This window comes from Psammomys obesus, unplaced genomic scaffold (assembly GCF_907164565.1).
Source record: "Psammomys obesus unplaced genomic scaffold, mPsaObe1.curated_primary_1811, whole genome shotgun sequence".
Lineage (NCBI taxonomy): Eukaryota > Metazoa > Chordata > Mammalia > Rodentia > Muridae > Psammomys > Psammomys obesus.
The window spans coordinates 15,992,125-16,019,761 of record NW_026590062.1 but is presented as its reverse complement, the minus strand read 5'-3'; the positions used below and the strand labels follow the sequence as shown (position 1 = coordinate 16,019,761).

General features: G+C 45.3%; 1 protein-coding gene across 1 annotated transcript in view; it reads left to right on the top strand.

Moving 5' to 3' along the window:
- The window catches only part of Tmem132d (transmembrane protein 132D), a 611,289-nt gene that overhangs the window by 522,380 nt on the left and 61,272 nt on the right, over positions 1 to 27,637 (top strand). Inside the window, exon 5 of the mRNA XM_055606466.1 lies at positions 15,330 to 15,473. Coding sequence (XP_055462441.1) covers positions 15,330 to 15,473 — 144 coding nt within the window. The remainder of the gene's footprint in view (positions 1 to 15,329; positions 15,474 to 27,637) is intronic.

The window sequence follows — 27,637 nt, the reverse complement described above, 5'->3', positions numbered from 1 at the left end:
ACATTCTGCTTCCAGTACCCATATTAGGCCACTCATAACTGCCTGCAGCTCCAGCTCCAGGGGATCCAGTACCCCCTTCTAGACACCATGGGTACCTGGTTGCACATGCACATAACACACAGAGAGACATATACACACATGAATAAAAATGAAATCTAAACAAGACCCATTACCTCTTTCCATCCATTCTGTTTCTCTTTATTTCAGAGACTTTTCTCCTACACACAGACTCGATTCTGCTCTCACTAAAAAGAAGAAGAAAAAAGTATCCAGTAACAAGATAGCAATATTAGAGCATGCAGAATTTGTTTGTTTATTTGTTTAATTTTCTTTATTCTCCCTATTATTTTCTCCCTCCATCTTCTCCTGTTCCCCCTCTCTTCTCAAATTCATCATCTGTTACTTTTTTATTGTTGAATCTGCTTAGTCAGTTTGCTGTTACTGATATAAGAATGTCCTCACTTGTGATTAGATAACCTATCATGATGCTCATCTGTGCAGAAGACTAAATCTTCCTCTCCTAGTAGTCATTAATTGCTTATAGCTCTTCAGCTAGGCATGGGCCTTGTGATACTTACCACATTCATATTTACATGACAGCTGGTGTTGTCAACTGCCATGTATGTTGACTGATCTAGCTTGGACCACATTTGAGAGTACATGTTTTCAGGCCTAAAAGGGGCCTAATGGATCATCTTTGAAGATACCCATCCTCCTGGATTGCAAATTCATAATAATCAATGCAGAGTCTAAACCTGAGGCTAAGGTCGACCTGACACTATATTTGAGGATCACTACAAAGACATGAAAACTGACTGCTGCTTCCCGGGAGGGAGGTCTAACATGCTAGACAGGAATCAGCCATGGCCTGCTAATGCTTTATCAGCCTGAGCTGCAAATCATTCCACAGTCTCCAACCTCAGGAGTCCCAAGATCTCAGAAAGATACAATGATTTGGCTCTGATGAACCTGTGGCTTCTCATATAATGACAAAAGTCTTAGATGGAGCTGGAGTCACCACCCCAGCCTGCTAAATTGGAGCAAACCTGTAGGCTGGTGTGACTGAACCTATGACCTTGAGCTATGCAGTGAAGAGAATCAACCATAGATACTTTGTTGAAATGGTATGGCTTACAGCCCTCCTGCAAAGTCCAGCTTAATTAAAAGAAAAATAACAATAAAAGCAGCAACAGAAAATGGGGATGCTGTGGACATCGCACTGAAGAAAGACCCAGCTACTGATATTGCTGTGCAAGCCAAATTATGAAGGAGTTTGGTCACTGTAAATATGTGGCTCATTGTGCACGCCATGCCTTGTGGATCTGGTGAGATTTTCTTATTGCAGCTAGGAAATGTGGGAACCTGGAGATGTTTCCCAGGATTTGCCAGTGGTATAGTTTGCAACATGGAAACAAATACCACGAGAATGAGGCCATGGTGTAGATTATCTGTTGAAAATGAGAATTGATTAGAAGTGACTTTACGATGAATTCAAGAGTTGTGAGTTAAGTAATCGCATGTCCTTCAGTCTGACGGGCCAGGAGGGCTTGACCACCCTCGCTGCACTTGTGATAGTAAAGCAGGAGCTAAATTCACAGATCCACAATGCCCTTTGCAGCAGCCTGGGGCAAGGGGACTCTGCAGGGACCTTCACTCAGGTAAAGCTGGGGCTTCTTGACTTCTGTGCAGAAAATAACAGAGGATGAGCCAGCATGAGGCAGAGTTAGAGTTTATTAAGGCTGTGTGTGTACTGAGTCCGTATGTACAGCTACCCTGCTGTGTCAGAAAATACCGTTTCCTTGTAGTTATGCACTGTCTCTGGCTCTTACAATCTTTCTGCAATGATACCTGATCCTTGGGAGGAAAGGGTGCAATATCGATATCCCATTTAGGGCTGAGCATTCTGCACTCTCTTATTCTCTGCAACTTGACCAGCTGTTGCTTTCTGTATTAAACACTATCAATGGGGGAGGGGGGTGGTTCTCTGTTGATGGTTGATAGATGCATTAATCTATTGCTCCAGCCATGTGTCTTTAGGAGTGATTTAATACTGTGTCTGTCCATTTAGCAGAACAGTAGTCATAATTTCTGTCCTAGGGCCTATGGCCTGTCTGGCCATAGGTTCCTGGCCCGAATAACAGCACCAATGATGGGTTTTGGCTTGTGGAATATGGCTGAAATCTAATTAGAAAATGTTTGGTTACTCCTATGACATCTGTACCACTTAATATCCTCATTTAAAATATCTTTCTAAGGAAAACCTTTATGTCAGCAGGCTTTACGGCATATGTTAATCCACATGGAATTCTTCACTCTCGGTTTCTGGGAGGTTCCAAACAGACACTGGAATGAGGACCTCTGTTCCTTTGCCATGTCTCCCTAATGTCTTACGTCTTTCTATCCTATTTTCAAGCTTGACTGTGGATGTAAAAGGCAGTGATTTTTTAAAAGCATGATCTTGAGAAGAATAAATATTAGGGTGCAAGTCAACCAGAACTGAGCTTTACAGTTGCTTTTCTGTAACATGGCTACGCTTCTCTTGGTGGTTTAATTGACAGTGCTTAGGATAAACTATAGGAGAATGGCTAGATCTGTGGTGCATGTTGGCACTGGGGTCAGCAGGGCAGTCTGGTGGGTACGAGACTGGCATGAGCAAGAAAAGATGGGTGATTAGGTTTGGGGCTTTCTCAGAAAAGTGACACTCGGTATCGCTTTCTACGTCTGACATGCTGACACAAAGATGGTTTCAGGAGAAACATTTGAACCCAGAAAGCATGAGCCATCCCAGCGGTGATGCAACAGAGGCAGTGTAATATACACCAGTGTTCACAGGAGGTGTCTGAGGGGAAGCCCAAGCCTGGAACCAGCCAGCAGCAGAATGTCACTAGCTGTGATGCTTCTCCCAGCTCTTGTCTCCCACAGAAAGGTCACCCACCCACCCAACCCACAAACAGCTGGGAAACATGGCTGCCTCGCCATAGCATGGGTGTCTGTAACTAAAACTGTTCAGAGTAAGACCAGCTTCTACCACTGCTAACAGCGGCCTGTGTTTGAACTGGGTGTTCTACTTTCTTAGCATGTTGTTCAAAGAACTGAAGAAGCTCGCACAAAAAGCAAATTGGTAAGAAACTTTATTCACAGGCAAAGTGATAATACTGGTTGAAAACACTGCAAGGAAGTAATGGACTCTGTGAACTAGAGCGATCTAGAGTCTCTGGGTACGGCTCCAAGCTTCTTCTCATGGCATCAAGAGAAGGAGTCAGTTGTTTGTAATAGGGCATAAGTGATGCCTTGGTTTTGATTGACGGACCTGAGTTACATAAACCTTTATTAACTGAATTGGTCCCTTCCCATGATGCATCTGGCTGTAATTATAGGCATACCCAGTCATCCATAGGCATAATATGGTAAATATGGGATTTTCCCTAAAAGTTTACACAGAGGACATACTTTATCTTTCTATTTGAGCATTCAAAATTGGGTTAGGCTGGATTGGTCTACTGTGTCTAATTCCCAGATGTGTTTGAATCAAAACCATGAGTTCCTGAAAGGTAGATCCACTTGCTGCTGTGTTGCTCGGAGTGGGATGTGCGTGTAATGTGGTGTGGGGTGCGGGGGGGGGGGGGGGCCCAGGGGGATAAATCTATTTGTGGGAAAGGGTTGCAAGCATAGCTCAAAGGAGCAAAGTCCTAGGTTCCTAAGCTTTGCCTGTGTTTTTTAATTTGTTACTTTTTGCACTGTGATAAAACACCACGCAGGGAGAATGGGGAGGGGAGGTTTGAGGGCCTTGAGAGAAAAGAGAAACCAAAGCTGGAGGCATCACTGAGACAGGCTGGAGACCTGCGACAGGGTAGGCTACAGGGAGGATATGGGGGTGTCTACAAAATGTGCAGAGATACAGATAGAGACAGGAAATTTCCAACCAATGCCTGACCCAACCTGACCCTCACCCTGTGTGAGAGCGCCAACCCCTGACACCGTTAACAATACTCTGCTAGGTTTACAGACAGAAGCCTAACTTAACTGTTCTCTGAGAGACACCCCCCCCCCATAGCTGACCAGATCATAGCCAAGCATCAGTCAGAGCTCAGGGAGTGGAAGAGTGGGAGAGAAGGATAGAAGGACCTGGAGGGTACAAGAATGCTGCAAGACCAACTGAGTCAACTAAACTATGGCGGCTTACAGAAATGGAAGCACCAACCAAGAGCATGTATGGCCCCCAGGCCCCTAACACATATGTAACCAATGTTTACAGGTTAATCTCCATTTGGTTCCCTAGTAAGTTGAGCAGGTGCTGTCTATGACATGGACTCTGTTGCCTGCTTTTGATCACTTTACCCTAGCTGGGCTGCCTTGCCTGGCCTTAGTGGATGAGGAGGAGCTCAGTCCTGGTGCGACTTAATGTGCTGGGGTGGGGTGGGGGAGGTAACCCCTCTTTTCTGAAGACAAGGGGAGGGGGCATAGGGTGAAGAGGGCGGAAGGGAGGAGGGAGGGGGCTATGATTGGGATGCAAAGTAACTATATAAATTAAAAATAAATTTAAAAAAAACCATGATGACCAAGGCAGCTTATACATGAAAGAGTTTATTTGGACATACAGTACTAGAGGGAGAATCCATATTGGTAAGTGAGCTCTGGGAGCTGGCAGCCAGCAGCTGCAATGACAAGCTGAAAGGTCACATCTTTAACCACAAAGAAGAAGGAGAGAGCTCAATCTAGAATGTGGTGAGGCAAAGCCCACCCCTAGTCATGTATTTCCTCTAGTACAGCTCCATCCCCTAGAAGTTCCATATACTTCCCCAAACAGTGCCACAGTCTGGGACCACATGTTCAAATACAAGAGCCTGTTGAGGATATTCTCAAACTACCATAGATTGCCTGCCTCAAAACCTTGATTAGGAAAGGGATGTAAAGATTGTTTTCCTTTTTTTTTTTTCAAGACCCGTGATTTCATCTGACTTTTACTTTCTTTATTGAGGACAGTGGTAGTCCAACCTCAGGAAGTAGCAAAGAATGTTGACTTCTCCCTGCACAGTATCCCCAGCCCAAAGAAGAGAAAGATGGCTGACATGTCCCCTTGGCCAGTGGCCCAGGGTGGCTGACTCAGCCCTGAATTGATTTAGCTGCATCTCTCAGAGTAATCTTCATGGCATCCACCCTCCTTCAATTCATGTGGGCTGCAGACATGCAAATTCGTTTTTACATTTGCTTAAGAAAAACATAATTAAGAAGTTGTCTGCTGAAGGTAGTGGGGAGAGAACATAGTGTCTTCAGGGGCTAAATTGAAGATGACTTTTCCACTCGGAGCTGTTGGGCATTAGCCACGCCTCGGCACCCTCATTAGCGTAGGTGATTAGGTCCCAGCTCTGGCCCCCATGTGGGGTTTGCTGAAATCCTTGGGGCTTGCAGGTCCCAGAAAGGCTGTGGCTCTCAACAAAGCCCACTTTCAAAACAGCCCCGTTTGCAAAGCGTAGCCTCGGAGTGGCCCTTTGATATTTATTAATTCTGTCTGCCCTTCCCAAACCAATTGAATTAATTCCTTAGTCTCATGAACCGTAAAACTGATATGCTTCTCCGGGCGTACGGAAAATTCTGTCGCCTTTGACAATTTGACATGCATTTTTCTGTAGCAATTGAGAAGTGGATGAGAGCCCGGTTTGGTTGAAGGCTGCGGGCAGAGCTTCCCCCTAGCTTCAAAGAGTAAGGCTTCACGCCATCAGGAGGCACCTACCAACACAGATTAAGTACTTATAACTTGTTTTGTGGCTCTGCTGTTCTCAGGCTGTGAGTGAAGTAGAAACTTCTTTTAAAAGCCATTGTCAGCTCCACAGCTGTCAGTCGGTGATCTGTGTCAGCATGCTTAACAGCAGTCAGTCATATTGTTAGTTTCCTTACGAATCACTGTATATAGGTTTTCTGACACAAACAGCATCTCGATTAAAAACAAGATTAAGCTGGAGAGATAGCTCAGCAGGTAAGCATGCTTGCCAGAGTTCAGTTTCCAGCACCCATATGGCAGCTCACAGGCCTTGTAACTCCAGCTTTCGGGGGATTCAACACCCTCTTCTGGCCTCTAAGAGTATCAGTGCACAAAGGGCACACAGGCACAGACACACGGCACAGACACACGTCCACGCAGACACACACACACACACACACACACACACACACACACACACGATTAAAAATTATTTAAAAAGGAAAGAGATAAAGGAAGCTGAGTTCTTGTTCTCTTATCCTTTGTGTTTCTTACAGACTTCAGCTTTAGCTATTTCATTTGTTTCTTGGTTCATTACTCATGTGATAATATTCTAGAAACTTCTGAACCAGGATCCCAGTCTCAAAACGTCCTGGAGAATCTTGTATTCCCCCATGTGAAAAAGGGGAAGGCTCATGGAGAGCAGCTGCTTCCCCACCTGAATCAAAGCCTGGATTTCTGAATCCCATTATTTGCATTTCTCCATTTTTTAAGTGTGTGATTTTGCTGCTTAGGTTTTATCAAAGAGTTTCAGTCATCCAGGAAGCCTCGGTGGAGGGATTCCCTCCATCAGATTGGCCTTGTGGACAAGTCTGTAGGGTATTTCTTCGGTTGATGATGAGGTGGAAGGGTCCAGCCCACCATGAGCAGTTCAACCCCTGGGCAGTTGGTCCTGGTTGTATAATGAAGCAGGCTGAACAAGCCATGGGGAGCAAGCCAGAAAGTAGCACCCATCCATGGCCTCTGCATCAGCTTCTGCTTCCAGGTCCCCGCCCTACCTGATTTCCTCATGATGGACTGTGTGCTATAAGCTGAAATAAACCCTTTCCTCCCCAAATTGCTTTTGGCCATGATGTTCTATCATAGCAACAGAAAACAAACTAAGAGAGTGGTCCATTGGAAAGGAATTCAGACTGAAAGGTCAAGGAAATTTGCCTAATTTGCCTATGTGTTAGATCCACTCAAAAGAATATGTGTTGTTCTTAAGCTGAGTTTGCCAGCATTTGGAAAGGAAAAAAAAAAACAACAACAAACAAACAAACAAAACCTGATGTTTCTTCATCAGAAGTCATTCTGCTCTACATTTCAAAACTCAGTGGTGTCAAGGGTGGGCAAGAAATATGCACATGCCATAGGGGAGAGGAACCTGCAGATACCAGACTACAGGGACCCAGCCAGACACACAGGACCACCCACAGTGTGATTTAGTTCCTGGGGCACAGTCATAGAGGAGAAATCCATGGATAAGAATTAGGTGATTGGTCGGGGCTGGGGGTGGGAATATGTGAGGCTAGCTAAAAGATACATAGTTTCTTTTGGATCAGATAAGATTATTTTAAAATCTGTGCAATGTTGCACAGGCCTGTGAATAGGTTAAAAGCCAATAAATACTCATGTTAAGTGAGTGGACCGTCTGTACTATGAATTCTATGTCAAGTAACTGTCTCCATAGGTTCAGTGGGGAGCTAAAATTGGCAGGTCCCGAATTCAGGGGTACCATACTTGAAAATCAGGAAGTACAATTCAAAAGTCAAATTTATGTCAGCCCCCTAAGAGCCTCCAGGGAAGTGGTCAATGCTCTTTCTATTCACTTGTTTGACTGGGCTGCGTTTTGTTTGTTTGTTTGTTTGTTTGTGCTGTTTTGTTTTTAAGACAGAACCCCTCTGTAGTCAAAGGTAGCCCTGAACTCCTGATCCTCCTGATTCTCCATCCCAAGTGCTGGGAGTACGAGCTTGCACCAACATAACTGCTGTGTTGTTTGTTTGTTTGTTGTTGAGGTTTTTTGTTGTTGTTGTTGTTTTTAATTCTGTTCATTCCTTCCACCAGGTTTTGGGGGCATGCACCCCATGGTACCTACTAAAACTTAAATAGGAAGGAAAATCTGTCATTTCTGGAGTGTCCTGGGTCACCTAACAACTTCTGCCTCACACATACAGTCAGAGGAGCACTGGGCATCCCCCTGTTCCTTGCCAAGACTTCTTTATACAGCTATAATCTTGAGGATGAAATTGGCTTAAAGCCTTAAGCTCATTAACTTGATTTTGTATTACTTGTGAAAGGGAATGCACATACCCTCTGTGTGCGGAAGAGGCTAATCCTGACCAATACAAGCAAGGCAGGGATTCAAACAACATAGTAACCTCGGGGGTGGGGTGGGGAGGGGGATCTTCTTGGTACGATAGCTTTATTCAGAATGTGCTTTCTTGGCAGAGTCAAGGTTCCTTTTATTATCCTCATTTCTCTTCCCTTGCAGCCCTAACACAATGAATCAATACCCATGCTTGACTACATCCTCCAGGACCCCAGAAGGGCACAGTCCATCAGTCCAACCCGAAGCAGTGACATAGCGTCCCAGCTTCTCCCCTAAGTCAGAAATTCCTTCTTGAGGGATTTCAGTAGCACTATCTAATCAGCTTAAGGAGTTAATTAAACAGCTGTCACCCCATGCTTAATTCCAAAACTAGACGCTAAGTAAGATTTGAAATTAGTTATACAAAGCCAAGACTTGCTGTGCTGATGCTGGGAGCGTTTTGTCAAGTGGGCTGGGATAAGAGGAGCCTGAGCCCCTGAGTCTGTTGGGGGACCCAGAAAGTCGTGGGGGAAATACCTGCCTCCCTCTACTGAGGCCAGACAGTTAGGCAAGAATTCATAGCACCTCTGCCTTGTCAGCCATGAGCACAGTCTGTCAGGGAGAATCGCATGGTGCACCTTTGGGTCACTGTACATGTGTTTTGTCCCAGTTTTCACAGGATTTCACATAAAAACATCAGTTCTTGGCTCCGCTGCAGAAACCCAGACATGAGCAAACTGTCCTCATATCTAAAAGGTTGTGATTGGCTGAAGCTACAACTGTCCCCTCTGAGTCAGGTATGAGGTTGTCCATACCAAGTGAAGTGATCACCTCCATCCCCAGGTGCAGCCTGCGTTGGATCCCCGGTTTAGCCACTATCAGACACAGACCATACCAGAAGTTCTAATCTTCCAGCCTCAAGGCTGGAACCTTGAGGCTCTGAGAACCCTATGGAGAGGCCAGGAGTGGAAGCAGTTGAGGCAGATTCCCATCTGTACCGCCCCAAGGAAAGCCTAATGTGTGCATTTGATGGACATGAAAGAGGCCAGGGGGCGAGGTCTTTATGTTCCAGCCAACCCATCTTCACTGGGTACCTCTAATGCTGGAGACACTAAAGCAGCACTTACCATGCACAGCTGGGGAGCCTGGATTCAGGCTCCCACTTGAGCACATGATGTCCCAGTAGCACACAGCTGAGCTGATTCACACAAACTCCAGGGCACCCATGCCAGAGCCACCAAGAGGGGAGGAAGGTCCCATTCCCATCCTGCTCTACCTTCTGATGGAGCATGAGTCCCCTGGAATGTTATGATAGATTGTATCTCCCTCTATCCCATCACTCCCTTTGCTCTCCTCCTCTGCTTTTTCCTTCCCTCCCTCATCTTTCCAGCCTTTTTCTTTTGCCAAGAAGGTATTGGACCCATATAAGTTGTTGCATACATTATGATACAGTTAATAATAACCAACCTTATTGAAAAGTTAATAACATCAATCACTCTTAAGAGCTGAGCTCATTTGCTAACCCCATTTCAGTGTATGTGGTCTGGAAATCTGACTCCCAAGCTGATGAGAGCAAGGTGCAAAGAAGACACTCAGTGACTTACAAAGGCATGCATTCAGGAAAGGGCAAAGCAGGGGCTATATAATACAGGACTGGGGACCCAGAGGCTGCACACCGACACGCGAACAGACTCTGCTAGACCATCCTTGATTTACAGAACACTTAGGGCACTTTCAGAACACTTTCAAGACACTTAGCTCTCAAGAGCTCACATTACCTCAGACAAGGTCTCTTTGTTCATACCCTCCCACCCCACCCTACTCTACAACCTAGAATTCTTCTTGCTCCTAGAGGCTAGGCATGACTGGAAGTCTAGACATAAGGCAAAAGAAATAAAGACCAGCATGCTTTGGGGTATCACCAGTTATCATATTCCAAGGACCTTCACATACACAACTCTCAATCCACCCCAGTGACTGGTAGCATTTATAAGATTTGTTCTGCAGATGAGGAAACAGAGGTTCAAAGCTGCCACTAGTTTGCCAAGAGTTGCAGAGGAAGCAGGATCAGGAAATTTGGCTCCTGCAAGCTGGGGAGTCAGCATGTGACAGGCTGAAGGATGGCTAAGCACTTATCTCTCAAGGTGGACAAGGCCTTGAGAGCCATTAAACATGCTCACATAAAACACCAGTCATCCATCTTCATTTCTGTCCTGAGTAGGTGGCTCCTGCCCAGGGTCCCTTGTTAGATACAAAATGGTGGCGGCTTGGAGTTTTTACAGAGACCTCATTAGTCCCCTATCTGGTAGGTTACTGTTGCATTTCTTCTAGGCCTGCCAACCATATCCCTCTGCATGTAACTCAGGATTCCTCCTGTTATGGCAGCTAAGTCCCAACAGTAAGGATCCCTGGGAAAAATCCAGGTGAAACCTGCATTGCCTTGTATTGCCTCACCTTAGGAGTCACACAGCTTTCTAGATTCCAGCCATGTATCCCTGAAGCCAGGTGGCATTGAGGAATAGAATCCAGCCTCAACCACCCTGTAGAAATGCCAAAGAACTATTTAGGAATCAATACAGTATCTTGTTTCCTAGTTTTATTGAGTTTTAATTGACAGGAAAATGCTCTACACTGTGCAGGATGGTGGTTTTGGTTACATTCTGAAAGGATTGCCATCATCACAGTAGATAATAGAGCCATCAGCTCCACATAGTTTACCTGATATTGTTATTGGCATTAGGACATTTAAACCTGACTCCCTTGGCAAATTCAAGTATCTAGAACATTCTCACTAACCACAGTCACCCTGCTGCACATCAGATCTCCAGAGCATAATCATCTCCAAACTGCAATTTGTAGCCTTCTCTATCTGATCTCTTCAATGCCTGATTAGAACAGTTTCCTTGAAGTAATAGGCAAGTCCAGTCAAGAGACCCAACCAAGAGCATGTAATGTGACTAAGGAGAGGGATCCAAATGCAGCAGAGACAATGCCTCATCTATTATACCATCAGTTGATACTTACATGATGATTAATTTACATAAATATCAATTTGACACAGCCTAGAATCACCTGAAAGTCTGAATAAGGGACTAGCTAGATGAGGTTGGCCTGTGTTTATATCAGAGAGGTATTGCTTTTTCTTAATTGACTTGATTGAGGTGAGAAGACCAAGGCCACTGAGGGCAGTACCATTCCCTAGGTTTGGGTCATAGGCTACATGAGAAAGTGAGCTGAGTACTCACTAAGCATACTTGTGTGCATTCTCTTGACTATGGATGTGATATAACCGTCTCTCTTAAGATTCTACCACATTTTATTACAGCAACAGCAATAAACTAGAACAGTAGATTAGATCTAAAAATTATTCCATTGAGACAATGTTATACAGGACACTATTTCAATAGATAGGAACATGCTCACAACATGGGCCGGATAGTTGGGATCAAACAGACAGAAGCGGGTGAGGGGAAGGGAGTGCTTATGGGACATCTTTTCATGAACTATCAAGCAGGTATGATTTTTTTTTATAACAGTGAACATGTCAACTTTGATAAAACAGTTAAATTCACAGTAATTAAAAGGAAAAAGAAGATAGCCAGGTGTGTCTTGGTGGCACCAAGAAGCCAGCCTAAATGGCAGGCTGCTTTGCTTTTCAAACTCCGATTGTTCCCCATTAAGTGGGGAAAAAAATGGTCTTATTTCAGGGTGATGGCTAAAATGCAGAGTTCTCTGCACTATGCTTCTGCCACTAAACCCAGGCCCTCGCGCACTTGATGGGACAGAGAGCGGTTTGTAAATCTGTATGTGTCACAGGCATCAGACTGAGTGATGCTCCCCACTGGTGAGAAGAGGCACAGGGCTTATTTATGGCCCTGCAGTCTTATTGCTAATTAGATCTACTATCTCTGTGGTCATCTAATAACTCTCTTGTGTTTAATGTGGTATCCATGCAAACCTCTCGACTCATCATCCTGACAGTGTTTGCTGTTTATTGACAGTATGTGAGTCCAGGGTGGTAAGAGCTTCAGAAAACAAACAAAAGGCAAAGACAGGGTGGTAAGTTATCACTCTGCTTGTTAGGTTATTGATCTTTGATAGGAAATTGAAAGCTTTAAGAAATCAACCACACCCAGCAAGAGCATGCTTTGGGGAACACTGGGTCACCAGAATGACTTAGGCTGGATCTGTCTAAGAAACTGAAATAGCAGGTCATCAACCACTGCATGGAACAAATTCTGACTAAACCAGCTTATGTGGCAGTAACAAGTCACTTTGAAATCACATGCAATAGGGCAAGAAAAACCTGGTCACTCCTCTTGCCTACCAAGGTCAGGCAGAGGCTCCTCTCCATGAAGGGACTCTGGTGATCTTGGTAGGTCATCTGGAACCTGACTCTTCAGTCTTGTAAATTTGTCACAATAAGGCCTTTGATAACTTCATACAGGTATAAAATGTATCTTGAACATACCCACCCCCATCCCACCTCCTCTTCTCCCCCAGTATGTCTACCCACCCCTTTAAAAAATAACCCTCTGTGTCCAATGAAGGCTGCTTACATGTCACTGAGTGTGGGATGCTCTGCCGGTGGCCACACTCCTGAAGAAAAAGGACTCATCAACTACAAACAATTCCTCAGCTAGGAATGGAGCCCATGGTCCTCTCCCCTGTGCATGCTGGATGTCATCTGGCTAGATCTTGTGCAGGTCTTGGGCAGGCAACGTTAGCTCCTGGGAGGGAGTTGATATGTTCATCAGCCACATCTGTCCGTAGAACAGAATTTCACAGCTCTTCTCTTTGTCCTCTGGCTCTATATTTCTCCTTGATCTCTTCTTAATGTATCCTGAGCCTTGTAGGGGTTGATACTGATGTCCCAGTTAGGGCTGAGCACTCACAGTCTCTCATTCCCAGCATTCCATTCAATTCTACATCTCCTTCTTGACTGTTACCCACTGTAAAAAGAAGCCTCCTTGACCTTGGAGGCTGATCATCATTTCACCAGCAAAATGGAGATGGCTATCATTTCTCACAATTGATAATAATGCACTTAACCCCAAGGGAAGCATCTATATGGTGGACCTGGCAAAATGGCTCAGTGCATAAAGGGCTTGTAGCCAAGCCTGACAATTTGAATTTGATTTGTGGGTTCTGCCTAGTAGAAATAGAGAACAGATTCTCAAAAATTGTTCTCTGACCTACACATGATCACAATGGCACAAATGCCCACTGCACACATAATCTCTGTCTATCTGTCTGTTTGTCTGTCTGTTTATCTTAATCCCTATCTCTTTCTCTCCATACACACATACACACCACACAAATAAATATACATAATAAAAATTTTAAAGTGTGTTCAGTGGATATTGGGAGGCCTGTACATTGACTTTGAGTTTCAGAATGTTCCAAAGTGGGGCCTTATCCTTTAGAATAAAAATAGCATATGCCAGCCAAGGCCAAGTCTCCGCCAAAGGAGTTGACAAGCTGTGAGCCTTGTGAAGAAAAGAAAAAAATGTGTCTTATGTTAGGATCAGGGTTGCCATAAGGGAATTGATGATGTCACTAGATAGCTTCTACTCTGTCTTCTGGAGAGCTACTCATAGGCAGTTGTGATTCCACACAAATATCCAATTCACAAGGCTATCTACAAGCTTTGTCTCAAAGGAAGGTACCCCAGTCCCCCAAATCTTGAGTTTAGAGTGGGAACACCCTGATTCAGTGGCTGCTAGTGAAAGTAAAACAGTGGCTGAGTCAGGTGACCCTGCACACATCCAACTGTCTCCTGTTGTTCCAGGAGACAGAGCTAGGCAATCCCTGATTTCCCAGAATGCAATGGGGCTTGTTGCTGAAAGGCCTCATGGGAACACTGTCAAGGAAGAATAAGGTACAGTGGCACTGGCATGCCAAGAGCTAGGGGTGGGAGGCTGTGGCTGTGAAGAATCTGAAGGGTATGTGGTATGTAGGGAGCAAGTGAATTCCAGAGTGAATGTGTGTTGTTGACATGGACTCAGCCAAGTCAAAGACCCCAGAGCTTCAAACTTCTGGGAAAATGGCAAAGCCTTCCAGGGATGAGGCTCAAGAGAATTGCAAGTCCCTCTGGTCCATGTTGATAGTGTGGAAAGAAATGTCTACATCGCTTCTCCACAATATATATGGCCTAAAGACTTCTCCCCGGGAGAGATTGATCCTACCAACATTAGCGAAACTTGCCTCCATGTCTGGCTGTAGATAACAACCCTGCATCCTTGTTTACAAGTATGCAATAATCCAACCTCTCTGTTCAAGTGTATATAAACATATATATTATGTATATAATAAACAAAGTGCTGTGGCTTGTCCATCAGAGAGCCCATTTCACCTGATGCCAGCTTTACTGTGTGTCTATATGTTTGTCTTTTCTTCATTCCTTTTCTAACCTTGTCAGGTCAACCCCTGAAATCCGTGCAGCCTGTATTCTACCTTTCAACACTATTAGAGATAGCCATCCTAGTTTTCAGCCCAGTTCAAGCCTGATTTCACTGTACCCCACAACTAGAGCATGTGGTGAGCCAGGGACAAATCTCTTGTCTGATCCCTAAAGGAAAAGTCTAGTTGGGGAAAAAATGTATGCTTTCCTGAGCCTCTAGGAGTGGGTGAGTTGATTTTATGCATGCACAAGCTGTGTTCATTGAAGGGACTGCAGGAGTGTGATCTCGGCCACAACAGCATTCAGAAGCCAGAACGAGGAAAAGCCTGGGTAGTCACAAGGAACTGAAAGGGGAACAGAAAGAAGCAAGCAATGCCACTCCCATATTCTTTGTGGCATCACCAATCTAAGCTCTTTCAAGGTGGAATCGTTGTATATAAAGTGAAAAGTGTGTAAGTCACTGAGGCAAGAATTCAGAAGTTGGAATTCACAGTTTAAGTCTCACTTTCATTTCCCCCCCCCCCAGCTTTGTGACCTTGGGAAAATCATAACGCCTCTAAGATACAGGAATGTTGCCTACCTCATCTGGTGACGGGAAGCTTGTGGGGTCAGTTCTTGTAGTGCTCTTGTAAGGGTGCTGGGTGCCAAACACAGTGTTCATTATAAATTTACTCCATCAGTGTTCCCATCACATCATCCCTACAAAATTCACGTGTCAACAAAAATGGCCTCTCAGCAGCTGGCTATTGGCGACACTTGGCTTCCTGTGCCCAGGTGAAGGACCAGTCCTTTCTCAGGGAGGCAGGAAGAGGCATCCACACATCCAGGTGACAGGTCATGTGGGGAGTAGGTAATGGATAATATGTTTATTCTTCCAGGAGGCAGAGATCCTGAACACGGCCATCCTCACTGGGAAGACAGTGGCTGTCCCTGTGAAGGTGATCTCAATAGAGGAAGATGGCACAGTACAAAGTCTGTCGGACTCGGTGGAGTGCAGGTCATCAGATGAAGACGTGGTTAAGGCAAGTGGACAGTTCCTCACCCATGCAGAAACAGTCACTTAGGCATGGGTGTTTATCCTCACCTGGGATCTGTGGGGCCTGCAGGGTTCCTCCCATTCTGGTTTTCCGGCATCTTAAATCAGGAATGTCTCCCAGAGCAAAGCCAAATAGAACAAACACTGCTCTAGCCCACAGCTGGGTTTTGAAGCTTTTCTTCACTGCCTTTGTGAAGTGATGTTGATCTTTTCCCAGACCCTGGGAGGTGGCAATTGGATGTGGGGACTGACAACCAACGTTTCTTTCCACCCACTTGAGCTATAAAGGTATGAGAAAGAGAGGCGGGACCTGGACTGGTGTACAAGCAGCCGTGGTTCATGATGCGTTTAGAGCCAGATGGCTTGTGTGAAATCGATAAAGGCATAAAGTTTATGATTACACCAACTTTGATTTACAAAACCAGCCACTGGAGAGAGGAGTTGACTCACAACCACTGGCCCTCCCTCACAGCTCTACATGAGGGAGGGCCACCACACATATCACACACTTTGCCCGTCCCTCTGTACCATTCCCTGATTCCAGTCTTCCCCCTGAGCTCTTTTTTCTCTTTTTAAATTGAAAGCAAAAAAAAAAAAAAAATGATTCAAGGCAACAGCGTGCTAGGAGAAGCCTTAGGGCAAAGACTCCAGTCTGGATGTGCCAGGAATCTCTCAGCAAGGTTCCAGACAGCAGGGTGGGGGAGGTGGATGTTTGTAGCTACGACCAACTCTGCAGGCAGAGCCATGGTGACAGATGTCATGTCACATCCTCAGGGTGAACAAGGATGGGGAGGGAGATTTCTACACATTCTTGGAGCTTTCCTCCTACCAAATGCAGAAAGAATAACACACAGCACCCCAGCTTTTCTGGACAAGAGTACTGCAGCCTGTCTACCCAGAAGGGAACCTCCACCAAATGAACATCTAGCAACTTGGGAAGTAATCAAATAAACACAAATAGAATGTTTGCTTTAGTGATAGTTTCTACTCAGGATGCCAGGACCACTAAGAAGCACAGTTACCCAGAGCTGAGAGAGGCTAGATCTGCAGGAGAATAGCAGCGTGGTGTGGTGCTCTACATAGCATGCCACTCCAACCTACTTCTTCCAGAGCCTTCTTTACAACGCGCAGCCAATCCTTCAGTGTCTCTGAGTAATGTCTCAGCTCATCTTTGATTTCTCTCTTTCTGGCTCTCACATCCAGTCTTCTATGAACCTTTCTGAGGATTCCTTGCATTGACATTCAACAGCTCTTCTCCGGGATAGGTCCCATCCTGGTCTAGGACACTGTGGATTCTAGATCAAGGAATGACCTTCTTCTCTCACTTCCATACCCACGCATTCCCACACCCCTTTCACATGTCTATTTCAAGGCAGCAGCCAGGGTTATTAGAGACAACTCAACAGTATCATTCAGATACTGAGAACCATTCACTAGCTTCCCTTCTAGCTCAGAGTACCCAGACTGCACACCTCATACCAACCTTAGTCTCGTTATGTACCCTTGCCATCCATCATGCCAGCCACCCAGAGTCTCTGTGGTTTGATTGAGGCCAAGAACCCTCTTCCACCTCTACATCTAACCCTCCCCTGGATGACTGTGTGGTCTGTGCCCTCACTTAGCCTCCCACAGAGTCCTTTGCTACCCAGCATTTGTGACATTGTCATGGATACCTAGCACTGCCTTTTCAACCTGCTACATTTGTATTCATACATAAATACATAATTAAATGAAAACATATATATATATATATATAATTTACTGTGTTTATTGTTTGACCTCCCTCATCAGAATATCAGCTCCATGAAAAGTCAACATTCCTGTACATTCTGTTCATTGTTACAATCCCATCATTTACAATACCTGACACATCATGAATGATCAACAAATGCTTGCAAGGTAAATGAGTGAATGAATGACACACAGCTGCCTCTCCAGTGGTGGTGGAGTTGTATTGGGATAACCCATTGTTTCCAAAGAGCCAGCCATGATAATTCTCTCAGCTAGAAATCATGAGTGGGTCAGAGTAGGTCAGCTCTGGCTGTCCTAAACTCTTGAGTGCCTAAGGCAGACCCAGAGGTTCACAGATCCAAGCCCTGAGAGCCACAGACCGGCTGCTCCAGATTTTAGAAGCCAGAGACTCAAACTGTTAGGACTCAGCTTGCTCTGGGCTTCAACCACCAGTGTTTGGCAGCTGGTGTAACCCTCAGATCACAGCAGCAGCAGCAGCAGAAACAGCAGCAGTAGCAACAGTAGCAGCAGCAGCAGAAGCAGCAGCAGCACCAGGCACTGCCTGCTCTTGTCACAACTCCTGAATAGCTTGGGAGCCTCATCTCCTGTAGAGTTAATGCTATGGCTCTTGGTTTGGACCTAGGGCATCTGAGACTTCTGACTCATAAAGCTTGCCAGCTCTTTGGAATATGCATGGAAACCAGAACCTCCTGTTTTTCATCTATGACTCCTCGGAGCCTTCTCTCCTTCCTTCACCCTTGGCTTTCCCCCACTCTCACCTTCTCTCTACCTCTGCCATTCCTTATTGCCTCCACCTCCTCTGCTTTCCACAATTTCTACCACTCTCTGGAACTCTGAAATCACCCTCGGGTTGGTGTTGCTGTTGCTGCTGTTACTGTCATTGCCATCAACAACTCTTTCCTCCTCCTACCTCTCCACCACACCATCTACACTTTGTGTGACCGGCTCATTTTGCTCTACTAAACATTGAAAATAGGCAAGAAAACACCACTTAAGAAAAGCCTTTGGCTGAGCCTCACATTGCAACACTGGATGACATCACAGGAGTAGAATCTCCCAACTGACTGGAAGTGTGAGCCCATCCGCAGGCCTTCTGCTGGGCACCACAATGAGTGCTCACTCTGGTGCTCCTCTGGCCTGTGTGGGACTGGCTACTTAGCTTAACTGAAGCTTGTGACATCAGAAAGCTCTTGCTCAACCTGCTGAAAGAGCTGTGCCTTGGACAGCACCCCTCGGAGCTGGAGTTGTGCCTTGGCAGCAAGCAGCTGTAATTGCTATGCAGCTTCCTCAAGATATCTTGCAGTGTCCAATGCAGCCTAGCTGTAATGCAAGCTGGCCTCTCAGCCGCGCAGCTGACAGTCCTCTGCTGAAGCAAGCCATCCAAAGCACCAAGAAGGGGGTCTGACAGCTCAGGGAGCCAAATCACCACAGCCTTCAACATCTTAGCTTATTTAAAGGAAAAGTAAGCATTAAATGGATTCTTGGCATGAGGGCCTGTCATTGACATTACCAGTGCTTTGACAATGTTCAGCAACGTACTACTCATAGCTAAGAATCCTTGGGAAAGTGGCCTCATTTTGTGTCTCACCACCATTAAGTCAAGAACATCTTGAGTTAAAACATGTTTAATACCATTAACCTGAACCACATACCCTGCCCCTGCCTACCTGAGCATTCACATCAATTTATATTCCAAGGCAGAACTTTGGAACACAAACTCTACAAGAGTGTGTTCAGTATTTCATGGAACGCAGTGGCTACTTTAGAAAATAAATGAACCAACTAAACAGTGCCTTGTGGAAGAGGATTTATATACCTGTGACACCTGACGAGGAGGCCACTCAGAATCGAGAGTACCATGTCACATACTGCCAGCCCGGGGGTGGGGGTGGGAGAATTAAAATTATTATTTAAAGTAGAATTTCTATTGAGTGCATCACTTCCTTACCATCACGTAGTCAAAGAATTCTAAGTCAGAGCACCCTCCAGTTTGACTATCTGTAATAACAAACAAGAAACAGTTAATGAAGTCACAGACCAGTCCTCAGGGGAGGGATTCAAACAGACAGAAAGAATGCTATGTTAGTTACTGTGGCAAAAGGCCCATCAGAAGCCACTGAACAAAGAAAGGGCTTATTATGGCTCACAAAGTAAAAGTACAGTATGCAATGGTGGAGAAATCTTGATGACAGGCATGACAGACAGCTGGTCACATCACATGCACACTCAGGGAGTAGCAAGAGGAAGGCTGGTCCTCAGCACCAGGGAACAACGCTGGACACATTCAGAGTTGGTTTTCTCACAGTCATTAAGCCAAGCTAGAAACTCCTTCATGGACAAGCCTACAGGATTCCTTCCTAGGTAATTCTAGACTCTGTCAAATTGACAAACGGTATTTTTAATTTTGTAGTGTGTGTGTGTGTGTGTGTGTGTGTGTGTGTGTGTGTGTGTGTTTTGTGAGTGGAAGTCAGAGGATAACTCGCAGGAGTTAATTTTCTCCTTCCACCATTTGAATAACTAAGACATAACTCAGGTCGTCAGGCTTGGGGACAAGCATCTTTACCTCCTGAGCCATCTCACCAACCTGACAGTCAATATTAACCAGCCTGCCAAACAGACAAGATGCCAAAGGGCATTGCAGAGGGAGGACACATCATTAAGATGCTCAGGGCACACTGGGTATCTGCAGCCTGCAACAATCACTGCTGAGTCCAGATGGCCAGCCAGCACTGGGTCCTCCTGCCCAGCCATTGGCTCAGTGATAGACGGAGTACCTAATCAGAGCAGATAAGATGCAGCCTTGAGATTCTGGGGCGAGCCTAGAGAAGGAAGGGGCTTCTATCCCTTTGTTCTTGGGAATGACTCCTGAGCCACTCGAAGAGATGCAGAGGACACAAGAAAAAAAAAAATGGTGCACAATGTAATGCTCCAGCCCGCCCCCATCCTACCTCCTCGCAACACACACCTCCCCAGCTGCCACTGTGTGGCTCTGTATATCACAGATGGTGACAGTCGCCTGAACACATGGTGCTTCCATGTGGTTTGGGAGCCTTGGAGTGGCATCAACCCACCTGCTCAGGCTCTCGGAAACTTCTGGGTAGACATACCTTCTCCCTTCAATGCCTCACACTCTCTATCTTCATTAGTTTCCTTCCAGCCTCAGCCAGAGACCCAGTAAGCTCCAGCGTCCCCTCCCCCGGCCCCCAGGCGTATCAGAGGCTCCTGGCAGGAAATCCATAGGCAAACTGACTCAGGGTGCTTTGTAAAACACACAAGGCTCCTGTTATCACCCCATTATCTCCTGGGATGTGGCCTTCAAGGATGCCTGGGGTTTATTGTTGAAGAAAGCATGGATTTCCCAGAAGAATCTCTGATATTAGCAATAGTATCAAATGTAACCCTCAAGGGTTGGAAATCCTGTGAAATCCTACCCATGCTAACTTATTAGCACACACATGTGCACACACATACATACACATAAGCACATGCACACACACATACACGTACCCACAAACCCACACAGTCACACACAATGTTACACACACAGTGCTTCTCAGCCTTCCTAATGTGACTCTTTAATACAGTTCCTCATGTTGTGGTTACCCCAACCATAAAATTACTTTTGTTACTACTTCATGACTGTAATTTTGCTACTGTTATGAATCCCAAGGAAAAGATCTTATATAGGATATCTGATATGAAAACCTCCAAAGGGGTCATGACCCATGGCTCAAGAATCACTGTCATAGATGACAGAAAGTATCAGAGTTGGGGCTACTGAAGTAGATTGTATTGAGAGTGTAAGGATACATTACCAGATACGCATTCTCCCTCCTCCTTTTGTCATCCTCCTACTCCCCAATTCTCTCCTCCTTCTCTCTTGTCCATCCCCCCTGTGTCTCATTTTTCTTTTCTACCCTGTTCTTCCATCTGTATGGTTTTCATCGTGTGGAGGTGTGCCTATTTCATAGCACATGTGGAGGGGTCAGAGGCAACTTAAGGGTTTCCATTCTTTCCTTCCGTATTTTGGGTCCCAGGGATCAAACTCTGGTTGTCAGGTTTAGTAAATAAGAGCCTTCACTGGCTGAGTCATCTCACAGGCACTGACTTCTATTCTTACAAAAGCTGGCCGCCGTCCTGGGTGCCTCTGAGAGAGCTCATGGCCAACAGAAGAAGTGTGCCTTCCAGAGCACTCCTATATAAAGCCTGGAGTGTGTTCTGATCATGAGTATGCAGGTTACCTCTTATTCTTGAGCAAATCAGGACATACTAGGGACTCCAGAGGTTCCAAACCACATCATCTCAGAGATGTATTTGGAGTTGGGTCCCCTGGGCAGATCTCTGAATGCATCCCCCAAATCAAACAGTATAGTCAGAGTGTCCCCCTGTAGGCATTCAGTGGGGGATGGATTAGGAGACTGGGCAGGAGGGACATCTTGACAGAACCTAGGAAGCAACAGGTATGGCAACTGAGTGTAGGAAGCCAACTCATGGGAGCTCATCACCTCCTGCAAGAGCCTGTACTACTCATAGGTCCAAGTAGTCATTTCCAGTGTGGACCACCATGCTCACCGTTGTCTATTGTTAACAGCAAAGGGATCTGAGCTCCAGCCAGTCCCAGCTGAGCACAGACCACACTCATTCATGTCAGAATAGCTCAGAATCGTCCGGCCCATCCTGGCTTCTCCCCAGAGATGGTCACCAGCAGGAGACTGTGGGGAAAAGCTATAATACTCTCAACTCAGGTCTATGTGGACATCTCTTTCTCATGAGGAGGGCAACCTGCTGTGTGGTGTTGGGAAGTAGAGCAGGGTACTTAACACGCTAAGCACCTGACAGGAACAGAAAGGGGGGTGGTTTCAGGAGAGTACTCAGTGCCCTTAGTGGGTGCTTTGGAGTTGGGGCTCAAAGAGCCGACTTGTCTCTGCAGTAGCTTTGTTCCTGGGGAGGAGAAGAACACAGGGTGCCAGCCTGCTGAGCGGCTCACTCTCTCAAACATCCAACCGGACTTCCAATCATTTGAGCAGCCACAGAGACGCCACCAGGAGGGACAGAGCTCATTAGTGTCTTCTCAGTCGGAAGGCTCTGTCCTCCCACTCAGTCCCCACTGCAGCCCCTCCTTAACTATCCAACCAGGGATGAGGCAATGTAGGGGAGTTGTGTCTCTCGGAGAGTACCTGCTGCCTCCTTTGAAGACCTCCTCTGTCTTCAGCAGGTGCACAGAGACACGTTGGAGGGATGGCTGATCAACATTTACACATGAATGTGATGCTGGACACATAGATACAGGAGATGGGTGTCTCTCTAAGGCTTCCGTCGGCAGGAATGAGGAATCTGTCTGACATCCTTATAGACAGTCTTCCATCCATCTAGGCAAAGGGTGTTTATTGATTCTTTGAGAACTTTATATATTTTGATTAAATTCACTCCCCAACTCCTTCTCTTAGCTCCACCTGATCCAGATCCACCTTCATATTTCCAACTTCCTGTCTTCTCCTTCTTCCTTTTAATTCAACAGTTTTTGAACCCCAGTTTGGGCTGTTCATATACTCCTGGGTATGTGGTCATCCAGTGAAGCCTGACTGACCCATCCAGACCAAACCCTTAAAGAAAACTGATTCTCTCTCCCCCAGGGGCCATCAACTGTAAAAGACTCCTCAGTTTGAGCATGAGGAATTATGACCTCTTTCCTCTCCACGTTGGTATGTTGACTGCATGGATCTTCTGCAGGCAATCACAGCTGCTGTGCTTTGTGAGTGTAGTGGTCCTGTCTTGTCCCAAAGACACTGGCTAGCTGTGGTCCTCCTGACTTCTGGCTCTTACAATCTGATCCCTCTTCCAAGATGATCCCTGAGCCCTGGAAGGGGCTGATATGGATGTCCCATTTGTGTCTCTGCTGACACATATGCTCAGCACTTTGACCAGTTGTGAATTTCTGGATTAGCCACCATCCGCTGTGCAAAGAAACCTCTCTGGTGAGAGATGCACTATTCTGTGGGCAGATGATATGAGTTTAGAGACATTGTGTTACTATATACACCTAAGTCTATTTGTATGTGTGTTCACACAGGTCAGCATCACGTCATTCCTTGTTTCTTGAGACAAGGTCTCATTATGACCCAAATCTTACAAAGTTGGTAGGCAGGGACCCAGCTGTCTTTGCTTCCCGAGTCATAAGATGACAAGTAAGCCACCATACACAGCCGTTTACATAGGTGCTGGGGACCAAATGCAGACCTTCACACATGAAAGGCAACTACTTTACCCACTGAGCTCTCTTTTCAGCCATAAAGAGTGGTCATTTTTAAATAAGCCCCCCCAGCACTAGGACACAACTTGTGGCAACTGGTGAGGAGTGTCGCCCACTGGACACAGGAGTCCTCCATGTTTGTCTCCCTCCCATTCAGGGCAGACTCAGCAGACACAGCAGATGGAAGTTAGGAGGAAAAAAAAAAAAAACATGAGTTAGGGCGTACAAATTTGCATGCAGCTAGATTCTGTTTGAATCCTAGTATTCCATGGGGATACTAAACAGAGATAGTTTTCAGGAGTGACCTAGTAACGTTAGATTGTTTTAATTGCTCAATTGGATGAACACATTTCTCCCCATATTGTGACCCACTTGAAAATCTTCTTTCTCTGCACCTACCTGTCCATCAGTTTTTAAGTTTTATGTACAATCTCAGAACTGCTATATGGCCATTTGACCCAGATCTTGAGGCAAATAAAAGGAGGCGAAGGTATCAATAAAATAATGAAAACTGACATAGTGGCAGTTTAATTGCTGGGAGCTTACTTCATAGCAGATAAGAGTCTTCTATTTTATCCTCACAACCACATCATGAAATAGTCATCTTTAATCTTGTATTTCTAATAAGGAAACTGAAGCTTAGAAGGGTATTGCTACATCTCAGAGATGATCATACCTTCATGGTCCCATTTCCAAGCTGAACATTGGAAACCCATGTCTGTAGCCAAAGTTGGCATACTCTTAGATTTAATATGAACTTTCCCCTGTAGGGTCATGTTATTGAACATTTAGTCTCAAAGAAAGTGTGCTGGCCTAGAAGGCTGTGGGAACTTTTGAAGGCGGAGCCTCATTGGGGGAAGCGGGTTACTAGGGCAGACATTGAGGTTTTTATAGCCTTGCCCCAGGGCCTAGAAAAAAAACAGCTAAGGGGGCAAGAGTGGTTTTGTCATGTGGAGGTGTGGCTATTTCATAGCATGTGTGTGTGTGTGTGTGTGTGTGTGTGTGTGTGTGTGTCTATGCGTGTGTGTAGGGGTCAGAGGCAACTTAAGGGTTTTGATTCTTTCCTTCTGTATTTTGGATCCCAGGGATCAAACTCTAGTTGCCAGGTTTAGTAAATAAGAGCCTTTACTGGCTGAGTCATCTCACAGGCTCTGACTTCTGTTCTTGCAGAGGACCAGAGTTCAGTTCCCAGCATACATCTCAGGAGGCTCCACAGGATCCAGCACCCTCTTCTGACCTCCACAGCACCTGCATACTGTGCACATACATACACCTACAGGCAGACAAAACGCCTACAGATAAGTAAGTAATAAATGTCTAAGGAAAAACAAAACAAAACAAAACAAAATGTAGGCCAGTCCCATTTCCTGGTTCTTCTCGGCTTCTTGCCTATGGGCTCCTTGTAACCAGTTGCTTCCCATTCCTGCCCCCAAGCCTTCTCCACCATGACAGAATGTATCTCCTCGAATCATGAGACAGAGTAAACCCCAAGTTCCTAAAATTGGTTCTTATCAGATAATTGGTCATCACTGCAGTGCAGAAGGACATAGTCCAGCTTCGCATTTGCTCTTGTCTCTGTGGCTCTTGAAGTCCAACCTTCATTATTCTTAAGAAGTTGGTCCTGAATCACAACTAATACCAGAGAAAGCTTGGGAGCAGTGGTAGAAACTCTATCCCCTCAGCCAATTTTTGACCCAGTTCTCCATGGGAAACATTCGCCAATCCCTACTCAAGGATTCCAGCGGGAGTCTATCTCCTGGCAGGGAGGCATTCATTTCCACAACACACCATGGCTCCACCTGCCACCCCCAACCCCAAGCAGAGCTCTGCCACAGATATTGCAGTCCACTCGGTAAGACTTCAGGCCAATGGGTGTCCCAGTTAGGTTTCTACTGCTGTGACAAAATGCTCTGACCGAAAGCAACTTAGGGGGAAAAGGAATTATTTGGCCTACATAGTCCATTGAAGGAAGCCAGGACAGGAACTGAACCAGAGACCATGGAGGATTGTTGCTTAATGGCTTCCTCCCCATGGCTTGCTCAGTTTGATTTCTTATACAACCCAAGATTACCTTCCCAGGGGTGGCACTGCCCACAGTAAGCTGGGCCCTCCTACGGCAAGAGAATGCTCCACAGGCCATTCTGATAGAGTCAGTTCCTCAACTGAGGTTCTTTCTTCCCAGATGACCTACCTTGTGTCACTTTGACAAAAAGTAGTAATAATAACAGTAACCAGCAGAATGGGTTAAGTATTTATCTCTCTCTCTGCAATTTCTTTATTGAAGTGAGTCTGTTCCTATAGAAGACTCAATACCTAGGTACTGTTTTTCTCTTCTACAATAAAAATAAAGACAATCATGGATTTTACCTTCTAGGAAAATATGAAAACACAGAAAATGGAATGAAGTAGGTCATAAATGACCTAACCTTTCCCTATATTCTAAATTAGCCTAGAAAGCCATCCACAGAGACAAGCTTTACATAGATCATGCCTCCCAGTACCATGCTTATGCTGGGCATCACCATCTCAATGAATACAGAGCATCTTCATATAGAGTATTTAGTCATAGATTTGGCAATTCTCAATATTACCAGCCTTGGGCCTTTCTGTCACCTCCCCATACCACCTCATCTACAGAAATTATCATGAGAATTTCAGAGACTATGAAGGCAAGAGATATCAGGCTAGAAGAGCACCAAAAACAGGTGAACATTTACATGAGTTAAAATGCAAGAGAACGGTAGAGACTACAGCAAACTGTAGAGGGTGTCCTTGTATGAAGTACAGCTCTTAGATAAAGCAACCCATGTGATCATGTGAGGTAAGGTAAGTACTTAAGATTGGGGACTCTTCAGTTGCATTACCCAGACTTAAAGCCTGGATGTGGAGTGAGGGAGATTGATTCATGGGTAAAATGCTTGCTGTACAAGCCCAAGGACCTGTGGAAAACTTTACCTGGAGGGAGAGCCCCGTAATCCCAGAGCTGAGGGAATGGAGAAGGAAATCCTTGGATCTTGCTGGCCAGCCAGCCTAGCTGAACTGCTATATTCCCATTTCATCAAAAGACCCTGTCTAAAAAAAGAAGGTGGAATGCAATTGAGAAAGACACTCAGTCTCTACCTCTGTCCTCCTCCCCACGTAAGCATGTACACACATATGTTCACACACACATACACACACACACACACACACACAAATAAAAGAAAAAATGTTGGCCCTATCATATAACCAGGGTGTAATGCCTAAACTCATTATACATACTTTTTTTTTTTTTTTTGCATTGTAGCATGTACATAATTGTCATGACAAATTTAGAATTTGCCTCATGTTCAGAACTGAATCTGTTAGTTACTTCGATTACTTGTGAATTTACTTCTGGTTGGGAAAATGCCTTTAGCAGTGTTCTTAATTACAAGAATGTCTGTACAAATTCTTCCGAGTTTTAATTATTTAGAACTAGATATATGTGGTCAAGGTTAGATGGACACATGAATTTTCCATGAGTCTTCTCTCTGGTGTAGTGAATCTTGACTTTGTCCCCTCCCCACAAACCTGTTCTCAACCCAAGACTCAATGAGATTCTTTTAAAACATGCATCAAGAGAGGATGAGATGGCTTAGTGGGAAAGGGACTTGCTGCGAAGCCTGATTATTTGAGTTTGATTCATGGGTCCTATACAGCGGAATGAGAGTACTGACTCCAGAAAGCTGTCCTCTGATCAGTTTTTTACACGTATATATGTATTTACACACATGCACATACACACATAATAGAGGATTTTTAAAAATAATTAAAATATAGATCATATTATTTCTCCACTTGGTTTTTCTGTGGCTTCCCAATTCCCTCAATGCAAATTTTAATATTAATATCTGAAGGTAAATGGCTTGCAATTGCCTCTGGAGCTCACCCTGTCTCCCATACACCTTCTTGACCTTCTTGCTCCTTTGACATCACTTCCTGTGCCTTCTATGCAGACTCAATGACCTTCCTGATAGGTCTGTAACCTCCAAGGTGATGCTCCTGCCTCTAGACATCCCAGACCTTGCTTTATAGATTCTCTTGGTCCTCTTGCTGTGTGTGCTGCCCATGAGAACTGATTACAAAAGGGACCTTATCTTAGAAATTACAGGGAAAAGGGGCACTGA